This window comes from Cydia splendana, chromosome 6 (assembly GCF_910591565.1).
Source record: "Cydia splendana chromosome 6, ilCydSple1.2, whole genome shotgun sequence".
NCBI classification, from domain to species: Eukaryota; Metazoa; Arthropoda; class Insecta; order Lepidoptera; family Tortricidae; genus Cydia; species Cydia splendana.
The window spans coordinates 17,041,329-17,055,230 of record NC_085965.1 but is presented as its reverse complement, the minus strand read 5'-3'; the positions used below and the strand labels follow the sequence as shown (position 1 = coordinate 17,055,230).

At 36.9% G+C, this 13,902-nt stretch overlaps 1 protein-coding gene across 1 annotated transcript; it reads left to right on the top strand.

Moving 5' to 3' along the window:
- The first annotated feature begins 8,436 nt into the window (after window positions 1–8,436).
- LOC134791769 (protein chibby homolog 1) lies at window positions 8,437–10,528 on the top strand. The gene is made up of 2 exons (XM_063762922.1): window positions 8,437–8,670; window positions 9,827–10,528. The coding sequence occupies exons 1-2, from the start codon at window positions 8,487–8,489 to the stop codon at window positions 10,036–10,038; spliced, it is 396 nt and encodes a 131-aa protein (XP_063618992.1). The 5' UTR covers window positions 8,437–8,486; the 3' UTR covers window positions 10,039–10,528.
- The last annotated feature ends 3,374 nt before the right edge of the window (window positions 10,529–13,902 follow it).

Genomic DNA, 13,902 nt, shown 5'->3' with positions numbered 1-13,902 from the left:
TAAAATTATTATCAATGGTAAATAGTTATATTGTTAATAGTAGGTACACTAATGGAAACTTACCTACACTTATTTATTTCTATATGTACTAGGGATTGCCCGCGGTTTGGTTTACGTAGAATTCGTTATCGTGTTAAGTATAGAAATAATAGATACATTTGAAAATTATTTTAGGTGCATTGTCATACAGATAACCACCCTTGTTAAAGTATTCTTCAAATTCAATAGACAGGTGTCATTTCAATATAATTTTGCGTAATTTGGCGCTTTTAGGTTATAAATGACTAGCGACATATATTTTTTGTTTAAGAGCGATATCCGATATATATATCTCCGATAATATTTACTTTATCATTTAAATCAATTTCAAACTAACGTTATTCAATATTTATCATTTTAAAGTCAATTTTACCAACCAACTGAGCTTTACGAGTATACCTACGGAAACAACTCAAAATTTGCATCAAATTAAATGCCACTCTTCTTATCCGTTTCGAACAATCAAGAGGGCCTTTACGAGCTGATGTAGTGAAAATTTTATTTAACCCTCGTCCCTTGAAACCTTCACTACGCTCGAGGATCAACTTTACGAACCACTCGCTACGCTTGTGGTTCAATTTTAGAATGTTTCGCTTGTTTGGGTATCAATATTAGCATGATTAATCAACAAATTTTCCCCTTGTAAAACAAATAAATAAGGTAGGTGAGGTGCAGGCATATGAGGCCCGGCGGGTAACAAGGCCCAGCATTCAAAAATAGCAGTTGCTCCCTATTATTCTGAATTTGTACTTGTTGCTAAGAAGATCCACTGTCAGTGCAGGTAAAAAGGTCCAGTCCCGGGCCTTATTGAACGTATGAGATGAAATAATAGATTAAAATATTTTTAGATAATTTTGAATATTTTTAATCTCTCATTAATAAGGCCGATTTGAAGAAACTTCTATGAAATTATGACTTATAAATAACACCTTCACTGCGTGGGCTGTCCAAATCGCTGCAGACTTTTCTTGGTCTAACTCTAATAATTTTTCACTTGCTTTATTGACCTAAAGACGTTTTAAAGAATCAAAAAGTCTAATAACATTTAGACACTTATACTTTTTAAAGGCAGTAACTACTTACTTATATAGGTAACTTTTTTTATTAATACATAGGTAGTTATTTACGACAGAAGTGCGAAAAATTGAAATTTTGCAACGAATGACGAATTTTAAAACACGGCCAAAGGGAGTGTTTTAATGTGCTTATTATAGCACCGGTGTCGTAATGTAGCACCAGGGCCCTATTTCACCAACGTGACATTGTTGCTGACGTCACAGGCATCCATGGGCTACGGTTATAGCTTACCATCGGACGGGCCTTATTCCTGTTTGTCACTATCATTGTATTATAAAAAAAAACTTTATTATATCGGCAAAAAACAGGTATCTTTCTTGTTTATGATGATAATGATGACAATTGACACAAGATTTCAAAGAACTTTCGGTAATTCATGACAGTAAATGAGTTCTGTGTCGGAATTTCGTGACAACTGTCGTATTTCTTGTGACAATTGTCCAAGTCCCAGCCCCCCCTTTGCTACAGTCCAACCCGAAAGGCACCTTAGATCGGCGCTTACGTCATTATTACCGGCGCCCTATTAACTAATGAAATGAAAATGAAATGAAAAATATTTATTTCGAGCAACTATGGACTCATACAGATTTGTTAGTAGACTTACGTTCCTAATGTTAGTACCTAATTAACTATTACACATGGAAACATGCATTTCGCAGCAGTGTCTCATATACGGGCAGTCAAGTCTGTCCGCTATCACACACAGGATAGGGTTGGGGCTGGCCCGCACCCGGCGCACCAGGGATGTGCATCGTGCAAACTAATGCGGTGCTACGCGACGTAAGCGCCGACCGCCATATTCAACGTGGTTTGTCACATAGTACCCTGTAAAGGTATGATTCCAGGGATAAAAAATATGTTATAACGTTATCCAGCGTATAATGGAATTCATAAAAGTTTTTCTTTATAATTACTACAAGTAAATTTGTTCATATTTGCATATTATTAAAAAGGTAAATGAAAAGTAATTGAGTAATTTAATTACTAATTAATGTAATCACAATTGCAAATTACACAGAAAAAATAATTACATGTAATTAAATTTTATGTAATTAAATTACAAACATTTTAATTACATGTAATTAAATTACACGAGTAATTAATTACATGTAACTAAATTACACGAGTAATTAATTACGCCCAACACTGGTTGGTGGCAAACAACCACACCGCTCGTCTGATGGTAAGCGGTTACCTTAGCCTATAAAGGCCTGTGACGTCAGTAACAGTGATGTCGACAAATGTCGCACCTGTCACGTTGGTGAAATAGGGCCCAGATGTACAGTAAAAATCATGTTAAAAGATAATACTAACTGTTACGAAGAAATATTTATACTGTAAAAAATTATCCCACCAAAAACATTTTCATGTAAAATGTTGCTAAGACGAAACCATAAGCCTAAGACTCGCACTGTTAAAAAGTTATCGGATCTCTTGTCGAGCCAAGCTTCAAACTCTACAAGCCCCTTCACTAACTCTACACCTTAGTCAAAATATGTGGCTTGGCTGTTTTGCTACCGCCACATGGGCATAAGGTGAAAAACTTATTATAATCATTATTTTTAGGGTTCCGTACCTCAAAAGGAATAAAACTGAACCCTTATAGGATCACTCGTGTGTCTGGCTGTCCGTCTGTCACAGCCTATTTGCTCCGAAACTACTGGACTAATAAGTTGAAACTTGTCTATAACCCAAAGACATACATGTAAAGTAAATATGTAATATAAATTTAAATAAAGGGGTCACTTTTGAGGGGTCATCCATTAATTACGTCACACGTTTAGGGGGAGGGAGGGGTCAAGAAAATGTGACATATTGTGACATGGGGGAGGGGGGAGACACAAACTTTGTGACGTCACTTTAACTTCATCAGTAACCGAAATTTTTTTTTTAATTATTTTATTCGCTGTACATTTAAATAACAAGTTTTTAAAACGATAATCGTTTTTATTCTTTTAATTTTCTTTCCTAAGCAGTTTTGGGTTATAAAATTACTAATATTTATATCGTCAAAAATATTTTGATAAAATATTAATAATACTTAGGTACTTACTTAATTCGATTTGGCGATTTCGTAGAAAAAATGTGACGTCACACTAGGGGGGAGGGGTTTGCCAAATGTGACCAAATGTGACAAGGGGGGGGGGGGAGGGGTCAAAAAACCTAGAAATTCGTGTGACGTAATTAATGGATGACCCCTGAGATGAATGATAAATAGAAGAAAAAAAACTATATCTTTGTTATATATCAAATGAAGGGGCTCATTTTAGAATTAGAATCTCAAATATATTTTTTTCATAATTTTAAAATAAATAGTTTAGAAGTTATTTAAGAAAACAGGCAAAAAATTAACATTACCCTTATCTCCCAAACTACTGGGTCTTTTTATTATGAAAAAAATACACATATTAGCTCTTTACCTATAGATGACAGGAAAACCTTTTAGAAATGTGGAGCTAAGCGTGAGCAGGCCTATGGAACTCTCTGCGCGAGCTCGGATTAATACCTACGAATCTGCTCCCGTTCACGGTAGAAAAGCAAGCCAGTTGGTTGCCACACGCGCTCACGTACGCACGTCACCGCGCGCCGCACTGTCAATTTTTACGATAGTTACACGGATGGCGGGATTCGGGAAATGAATTAGAAATGCACTAGATAAGAAATAGTAAAGATATGTGACGTTCCACGGCAAAAGGTACCATTGCCCCGACTGAATATTGGAGTGGCGATAATAATAAGCGTAAGCGCCAGCCGCCATAAGGTACCTTTTGCCGTGGAACGTCACATATCTTTACTATTTCATATCTAGTGAAGTCTAACGGCGCGATATCTTAAAGTTCGAATCGCGCGGGTAGTAGGTACCTACCTACTATTGAATTTCTTTAATTAAACATGTAATGTTTAATATGTGTGACAAATGTATAGATTTAGATATGTATATATTTGAAATAGGTAGTAAATTTTTAATTTATTTTGGTAAATGTTTATTTTAACGACAGTAAGTTTACACCGGAAAGTGCCTACTCATTTTTGCTCTGGTTAACTTATAATTAATTACCTTTATTCATGGGGTTTCTATTATTTTTCTTTACTATGTAACATTAATCTCTATCTGGTTTTAAATTACACGAAGTTTTAAAACTAATTCTTGCTGGGATTATTGCGCGGTTTATAAAACGGCGTAAACACTGCGGTTACTGCAGGGACATATGACCTTTTAAAATGACTATTTCGCAAACACTAAAGCATAATCTGAATATTAGGTATAATTTAAGATTAAGCTTTCCTTTTATTTCACTCCTCTGTTTAAGCGGGTATTTATTTATCATTTCTAAGCGTCAGCAACCCTAGCGTTGTGCCGGTGCGCGCGGTGCGGGGAGCGGCGCGTTGAAGGTCACTCCATTGTATTTTTGTGTAGGTATCAAAACGGTAGGTACTTGCGTTTTGTTTGAGAGATAAGTATCAGTTCGTAAGAACTATTGTATAATCTGTGGCGTGAGTCGGACTTAAGTACTTAGTTTTTGATCCGGTCCCTACGGGTTTTTAAAAGACATTTTACTCACTTTTCACTAAAAAAACATATTGTTAAAAATTGTGTAATGTACGGAACCCTTGGAACGCGAGTCCGACTTGCACTTGGGCGGTTTTTTTATTATACATACAATAGTTCTTGTAGAAACGAAACGGCCGAGCTACATACTTTGACTAAGGTGTAGAAGGCTAGTGAAGTTAGGGCTTGTAGAGTTAGAAGCTTGGCAAGAGATCTGATAACTTTTTGACAGTGCGAGCCTTATGGTTTCCTCTGGGCAACATTTTACATCAAAATGTTTTTGGTGGGATTTCACTTCTTTTTGTAAGTTGCTTATGACAATCTTCCATCCCCTAATTTAAAGGGTTGGGGGTGATTTACTATTAAAAATCCTGAAATAAGTATCTGGGGGCATCTGTTACACAATGTACTTCTTACTGATTCCCCATATAAACCCTTCACCCCGTAAGGGTAAACTTTGGGATTGAAATCTGCCTTCAGCCCGTAAGGGTAAACTTTGAGATTGAAATCTATTCTATATCCTTCCCCATAACAATACCTATCTACATACCAAATTTCAACTAAATCGGTTCAGCGATTATTGATTCCCCATACAAGATTAAACCCCCTCATCATCCCCTTAAGGATTAAAAAAATCAAGTTTTTGAATTTATTTGTTGTTTGTGTACTAAAACTATCTTACATATCAAATTTCAGCTTCTTAGAGGACTTCAGGAAGTACCCTAAAGGTATTGATAATCATCAAGTGAGTGAGTCAGTGACGAAATCGAAGTTTTTAGATATGAATAAAATCTAAAGTATAAGAGCTATGCAATTGATATGCTTAATAAGTCCGAGAACTTTGTTTATCTAGTATAATCCAACCCCAAGTTATGAGGGTTCCAAAAAACGACGAAGCGCTTCGAGAAAAGGTAGATAGTGCCCTTGCGCTTTGCTCGTCTTGGCGGGGGCACTGCCGTGCCCCCAGATGTTAAAACATAATAATAATAAAGCTTTATGTTTAGTGAGTTTAGTTACCTACTATTTTCGCGTAAACTAGACAATTTTTATATCTTTAGTTAATAAGGCCCAAAAGAATTATTTTTAACTTATTATAAATATCCTCTTGTTGTGAAGTACCAAATATTGTTATTTGTATATGTATAACTCTTAAGTTAAAAACAATAAAATCTGTTATTGTCTACTGTCAAAATTATTATTTTTTGCGGGATTAAGTAATACCCTGCTAGTGTTCAATAAGGCCCACAATAGGACTTTTATAAAAGGTATATTTTCCAAGAGTATCGTAATATTTTTATAACTATTTTGGTATAATGAAGAAACTTCAATAAATAAGATACCTATTTGAGTGAGTTTTTCATACTTAATATCCTGTTTATTAAAAAAAAAAACATTTTAATTTAAGGTGGGCCGTATATGGGCATATACGGCCGACACGGAATATACAATAAGGTGAGGTCACTTACCTTATTGTATATTCAATATGTATACGTGTAATATTGAGCAGTTGGTTTATAATATACATAATATGATATTGACGTTGAATAGGACAGGACATGACAATAGGAACCAGAAATAGGTATAGTCGGTCAAACCAATTTGTCAGTAAATAAAAACAAAAAACTATATTCATCCTTTTCTTTTGGGTGCTAGTACTAGAGTAAGTCAAAGATAGTATGATGATTCTCTCTATGTTTGAAATGAGACAGTCCTTTGACAAACTATGGTAAAAAATAGTTGTGAATATCATGTACATTTTTATTACAATTTCGAAATTCAAATGTTCTTCCTAATCAACTCGGCCACTAAACTAACTGATAACTTGGTATCCGATCCGCTAACTCGGCGAATGAATCGCCAATTCGCCAACTCTCCGAGCCGAGTCAACGCTATCAAACTGCTACTAAGGCCATTCAAAAATAAACCTTAATTCGAGAGCCCGAAGGTTCTTATATGACAAACAATACATTATGACTTAAAACTTTATGGGAAACAAAGGGACCCCTTTAATTTCACGTAATGTCCGCATCTAATTTATATATGTCCACAGTAAACAAACAAATGAATGATAAGAAAAGACAGACAGTGCTGTGAGCGGCAGGTGGGCGAGGCGAGGGGCGAGGTATAGGTAGGCTATGATAGGGTCTCGGGCGCCGCGCCGGCGACACTGACGGACCAGCGCGGCGTATGTATGAATTTCGCGCCTTTTTAAATATATTTTACTATTACAATGCAAGCTACACACCGAAATTTCTTATTTTCCATAATATGGCTGCGTATATTATTTTATAGTAATAGACTTATTTTTACAGACTCTAATTCAATATTAGATATTATAGGACAAAAAACGCATATTAATTCTAAAGCATATATCTTATTCTTCTAAATTTTTAGCTTGCCTATTAACTTAAGAATTTAGATATGTTGTTGTGGATTTATTAAACTTTAATTCAATATCGACAAAATAATAAGCTAATTTGTAGTTTGACTAAGAAGCACGTTAAAAAAATTTCTAATAATTTTACATTATAAAGCGTCATACATATTATAAACGATGAAACTTAAACATTGCACTTTAATTCAATATTAAAAAATCATTACTAAAAATATATAAATACCTAATTTATATCTAACGCTCGTTCTAACTTTTCGTCATATTTTACAAATATGCTTAAAAATATGTCCCATGTCAGATAAGTATCACTTTTTCATCTTTAGAATTATCAAAACTTTTAGTGCAAAAATCCGGTCCCACTATTGGTCTATTCGAGCAACACGGAAGGGAGGCGGCATTCGCACTATTTCCCCTCTGCCGAGGTACAAGATTAGCGCGTCAATCTAATCTAGCGCGGGTAATAAAACTAGTTGCACTTGGATTTTTCACTAGACCGAGTCCAGACGCGCGCGTGAACACTGCTGCACAAAAATGCCTGTTTGCTCGGTTTTTTGTTATAAAAAGAGGTCGGGGACATCAAATTTACAAAAAGAAAGTGTTGCATTTCACATGTAATATTTTTTTTACATATCATACTTTTAATTACATTCAAACACAATTATTATATTTTAGTCTCATGTAATTGTTGGATTTATCGATTTTGCTCGCCCAGTACAAATTGCGGATCGGTCGAGCGACAAATCCGACTTCTCATCTCTCAGAATACAATAACATACTTCAACGAAAATGTGTTAGTGTGCGTGTTGTGACACTTGTCACTCGTCCGTACACAAAAAGAGATCGAGGTTTGCAAGATTTGTCTTTGACGTGTGTCATTTTTTATGTATTTGTGTCGTCATTACAGATTGGATTTTGTATGTAAGTGTGTGAGAAGTGCGACTGTGTGCACCTTTCCCCCCGCGAAAAATGGCAGAAAGATTTGTACGGTGAGATATCGCTTGGGCCCCTCCCTTCCGATGTGTCGGAAGCCGGTGTTGCTCGAAGATTTACCGTCTTCGAGCAACACCGGCTTCCGACACATTTTACCGTGGTAAGTTCGTCAAAATGCATCATATTATATTATGTTTAGCTTCATAGTTAGGTACGTTTCAAAGACAGCTATTTGTTAGGGTGGTATTCCACTTATCCAATTTCACGATTCACATTTTGCTTTAATGAGAGAGTGAGATGCACTGACATTGGTAAGGGTGGTTACCCTTAGATCGAGATAGTAATCCTTCATCAGCCTTTTTCTTCATGTTTGCGTAACATGTAGGTTGCAACCATATTTCTAAACGCAATAACCACGTTACTACGTTGCCATGGTAACCGTTTGTTATGACGCGAAGCGCTCCCATGTCAATGCACTCGTAGTAGCTAATCAAAATGCCTTTATTTAGTAATAAGTTTACTCCTAAAACAATTCCTGTGCGAAGAACAGATACATCGGTGATAAAGAAGGAATTTGGTAGTGACTACGCGTCTAAAGAGCTTTCGTTGGAGTTAAGCCCGCCAAAAATAAAGCTTGGGGACTTTGAGGTCACTTTTGAAGATGGACAATGGATACCAGGTGGGAATTAGGCTACAATCAAAAGATAATTAACTACGTACTTGCTAAGCCTGTATATATCATATATACCTACCCGGTTTCTATACCTACTCTTTAAGAGAATTGCTACCCGCCGTCCTACAGGTAAAGCAAAAGATACGGACGAACCTAAATCGTGTGACTTTGGGTAATAAAAATCAAAACATGTACAGTCACCTGCAATAATATGTAACTCTTCGAAGGCCGCAAAAAATATGTACCTAACACGCTCTTATGGCTCTACAAAATAAGATCGTGTCAGATATTTTTGCGCCTTTCGGACTGTACGCATACCGTATAAGAACAAAATTCAATTTCTGATTCGCCAACATATATTGAAAAAAACGAATTAATATTTCAATAAATCAACCTCATTTCCCACAGCGGCGCACGGTCATGCTCATGCTTAACTATATAGATTTGAAATGTTTGCGTGGTGAAGAATCTTGACCCCTTCTCCATCGGCATTATGCGTCACACATTTTGTATTATATAGACGCTCAAGCAAATTTTGTCAGTAAAAAAAGGCGCGAAATTCAAATTTTCTATGGGAAGATATCCCTCGCGCCTACATTTTTCAAATTTGCCGCCTTTTTCTACTGACAAGATCTGCTTGACCAAGTATAGTTCGTTTTTTTAGCATTAGAAAGAACTTGAAAGAAGGTAAGCGATCTTGACATGTCTTTTAATTGAAAAACGCCTTTTAAAAATCAGTGTCTATTAGGTACTATTATGAAAGCAAAAGAATATAAATGATTGTATTAGATTCATAATTGTTACATATTTGCCGTAACTTATTTTTAAACTGTATTTTTCAATTAAAAGACACATCAAGATTGTTTACCTTATTTCTAATGCAAAAAAAAAAAAACTATAGGTATTTCGTGCTTGCATTCGTGCGTGACGTGCGCTCTAGTGGGCTTCGGCGTTTAGTAGGTAGGTACTTTACCACAGTAGCTTTGTTTTTACTTTTCAGTTTAGGTATGTATGCCATAACCTACTAGCCTAATGAAGACTGTAGACTTGTTTTATCTATATCTGGTCTGTTATCTATCGTAATGACAACGACTGAAACGTTTTGTTTACGATTAAGATACGTGAGTTGGTACCTACATTCGAATAACAATTCATGTTTCAGCATCAGGCAAAGCCGGCGCAGCTCACAAAGAAATAATAAGACTAAAGAACGAGCTAGAACAGTTAGAGGAGGAGAACAACATGCTGCGTCTCAAGTTCGAGATATTGTTAGACATGATGACGGATAAGACTGTGGAGGCAGAGCAAGCGGAGGTGCAGAGAGCGCAGAGCTTGAGCTCGCTTAAGCAGAAGAGTAAAAAGCAGAAATGGTAGCATGTACCAGGCGTGGCTCACTCCGCGATTTCGTCGCTTTGCTACAGATAGCTAAAAGTACATCCGTCCCGCCCCAATTTTGGGGAAAGCCATAAGCCGCGCGTGGCGCTGTCGCCACCTAGCGGCCATATCTGTCCTGATCGTAACAGACGCGTTTTGTTAGAGAGTGAGTCTTCTGTACCTAGTACTATTATTTATTCTGTGCATGTACGCAGATGATCCCACCTATGCAATTTCTTTGTCTTATGTGTAATGCGTCTCACATTTTGCTTAATGAGAGAGTGAGACGCAATGACATTGGACAGGTGGAATTCCAACCTAAACGACAACAGCGATAGACAACATTACAAATGGAATCACATATCATGGACAGCCCCATGGCGCTATGGGCATGATTAGTTACGACGCCTTTAGGTGTTCTTGGCGTTCAAAAGGTTAAAGTACAAAAGATTATCTCGTCTGATTCTGGATGAAATCTTGACTGGCTGGCAATGGTTGTATAGGTTAAGAAATAAAAACCAACTGTACAATAAATAAAATCTTTACTTATGTATAGCTTTGTTTAAAAAAAAATGCATATATTCCGTTATATACACAACCCTTAACAATAACAAATTGGCACCTAAGATTAAATTCCAAATGTGTCCTCGAACCTTCCTTAGTTAAGTTTCATATTTTAATTGACTGCGCCCAGCGCAGTGGACCGAAATGTAGCTATGAAATATAATTACTGTATAGAAGTTTAAAATTCCTTTGAGGCCAGTATAATGCGTTTTGTTCAGCTTCAGCCGTTTGACGTGAATCGTACAATAAGCTTTCTGCGATCAGCGAACCCTACGAGTTTGTATTTTTTTATTTAGTTTCCATCATTGTTAGGGCAGCGGGCCCTGGTGTGTCCCTCCTGGCGGCACAGCCCGCAGCGCCGCCCCCGCGCGCCCTCCTCCCCGCCCCGCGCGCCGCCTCCCCCCCGCCCGCGCCCGCGGCCTCGCCCGCGAGTGCTTGTTGTGGTGGAGCTGCCCCATTCTCCTGTCGAAAAAAAAATTGAGTTAGAACGTTCGGCGCCTCTTGTCAAATGTTAAAGGCTTCAAACATTGAACATTTGGCAAATTAAATACCTACTCATTCGGAGTACGGAGTAAAGCAGGGATGTTGCGAATATTCGCATCTGCATCCACAACCGCGGAACTCCGCATTATTTTCAATATCCGCATCTGCATTCGCATCCGCATAAAATCGATGCGGAGCTTAATGCGGATGCGGATGTGGAACAGGTCGGTACAGGAACGTCTTAGCAGTGGCGTAAGTGCTAGGTAATTTCGTCATTACCTATAACGAAATCGTTTAGATCCAGAAAAGTCAGCCAAGTCTGCACTGTTTATTAAATATATAACACACCTATATTCTTGCTCAAATACTAAACGATTTGTTTGTTTTGAAATAAAAATTACTAAAATGTAATATTTGACGTTTCTGAAGTACCTTATCTTGACATCCGCATCCGCGGATGTCAAAAAATCTGCATCCGCAACATCCTTGCTCGAAAGTAATCGATCATCTTAGACTATGGACGTTGATACAACTACACGGCTGGCTAACTACGTATAAAAAATGTCAGACTAAAAACTAACCACCACCGTCGCCTCTTCCTCGGCTTCCTGTCACACTCGGTGCGTGCCACTCTCCTGACAAATCAATCAATCAATAATCATTTATTTCGAATCACAAAGATTCATAATACATGGTTAGTAAAATAATAAATAGGTCTCTAACTTATTATCTACGTTAGTATTCTTATATCTAAGGTATTTATACAATAATAACTAAATAAATACTCCATTGCAACAGTGTGCTCATCACTCGACTACTTGAGCATAGTTAGTGATGTGCAAACTGCAGCAATGCCGTATAAAAGGACAATCAATCCTATCAGCTATCATGGCCAGGATGCTGTTGCGACTATCCCGCACCCTCCGCACCAGGAACGCGCATTTCTTTCTAATTGTTGCATAAAAGCAGTCAACTCTCGCCTCCGCAAACATCCCTGATGCGCTGCAGAAGCGGGACAGCCGCATCAGCACCCTGAACGCATTATTTTATTATATTGTACGCGTAGGGCTGAGTACGTTTTTCGAATGTAGTTTACCCACAGGCTGCTCGTGTAAAAAGATGTGCAATAAGCTTTAAAAAGCGTTTTTTTAACTTCGTTGGAGAAACGAGCAAACCTGCGGGCTAACATATTGGCTCTCACTGACAGCGCCCTACGCTCCCTTTCTAGATCACTATCGTCTTTAAGACTCGGAGTAAGTATATGCCCCAAGTATTTAAATTGCTGCACTCTGTTGAGTGGAGAACCATACAATTTAACCTCCGGCACACTACTAGGCACTTTATTCCCCTTGCCAAAAACCATGTATTCGGATTTATTTACATTATATTTCAACCCATGATCTGAGGCATACTTTTCACATGTACTCACTGTACTCAGCAATTTCCTTAACCCACACACCGAGGCGCTCAGCAGGACCAAAAAGTAAACCGTGGGGATCACATTACAATTCCGGGTCACTTAAGCCTCAATTTAAGTATGATACCCACTCATTAAACACATCTTATTTTTTTAACACACCCTCCAAAAATTAGTATAATACGTAGTTCAATGTGTTATTTTAAAGACATCTGTCTATATCTTTTAAATACCTCATCAGAGTAATAGTACTCTACATTACAAGCGTCCTAATATAGCGGCGTGTTTTAAAAATCGACACTCTCCTACTTGTGTAAAGGTAGAAAAAGAAATAGTACATTACTACAGAGGCTGGGAAGTAAGGGGTTGCCGGCCGAATGCATATAGACGGCCGAACGTAGTGAGGCCGGATAGTTATGAGGCCGTCAACCCCTTTTCACGCCGAGGTATGTATAGTGCTTTTCTTAAACATGCAATGAAATAATAATAAAAATTGATGATGATGATTGGTTCATGTCCTAATGTGATAGGTTATTCAGTGCGTGGCGTTCATAAGGGGAACGAAAATTTTATTATTTTTGCGCTACGACGCACGGTTTAAGAGCATTAAAGTATTTTTAGTTTATTTTCTTTTTTTTTAGTTTTTTTTTAATATTAATTAGGGGTTTCTTACAGAGGAACGAACATTTTATTATTTTTGCACTACGACGCATGGTTTAGGAGATACAGCCCTATAATTTTTTTTTTGCTTTTTTTTCTTTTCTTGTGTTTTTTTAAATGTTATTAAGGGGTTTCCGAAAGGGGAACGAAAATTTGATTATTTTTGCGCTACGGCGTACGGTTTAGGAGATACAGCATTATAAAGTTTTTTTTTCTTTTTTTTTTGTGTTTTTTTTAATATTAATTAAGGGTTTCTTACAGAGAAACGAACATTTTATTATTTTTGCGCTACGACGCATGGTTTAGGAGATATAGCCCTATAATTTTTTTTTTGTTTTTTTAGTCTTTTTTTTCTTTTCTTGTGTTTTTTTAAATGTTATTAAGGGGGCTCCAGAGGGGAACGAAAATTTGATTATTTTTGCGCTACGACGTACGGCTTAGGAGATACAGCATTATAAAGTTTATTCAGTTATTTTTTTTTTCTTTTGTTTTTTTTTTTTTATATTAATTAAGGGTTTCTTACAGAGGAACGAACATTTTATTATTTTTGCGCTACGGCGCATGGTTTAGGTTTAGGTTTAGGTCATATAAATTTTTTTTTGCTTTTTTTTCTTTTTTTTCTTTTCTTGTGTTTTTTTAAATGTTATTAAGGGGTTTCCTAAAGGGGAACGAAAATTTGATTATTTTTGCGCTACGACGTACGGTTTAGGAGATACAGCATTATAAAGTTCTTTTTATTA

Bases quoted from the DNA above. Each gene is read 5' to 3' on its own strand.
- LOC134791769 (XM_063762922.1), top strand. From the start codon at position 8,487: ATGCCTTTATTTAGTAATAAGTTTACTCCTAAAACAATTCCTGTGCGA. The intron at 8,671-9,826 runs GTGGGAATTAGG...TTCATGTTTCAG, and splicing joins AGATGGACAATGGATACCAG to CATCAGGCAAAGCCGGCGCA.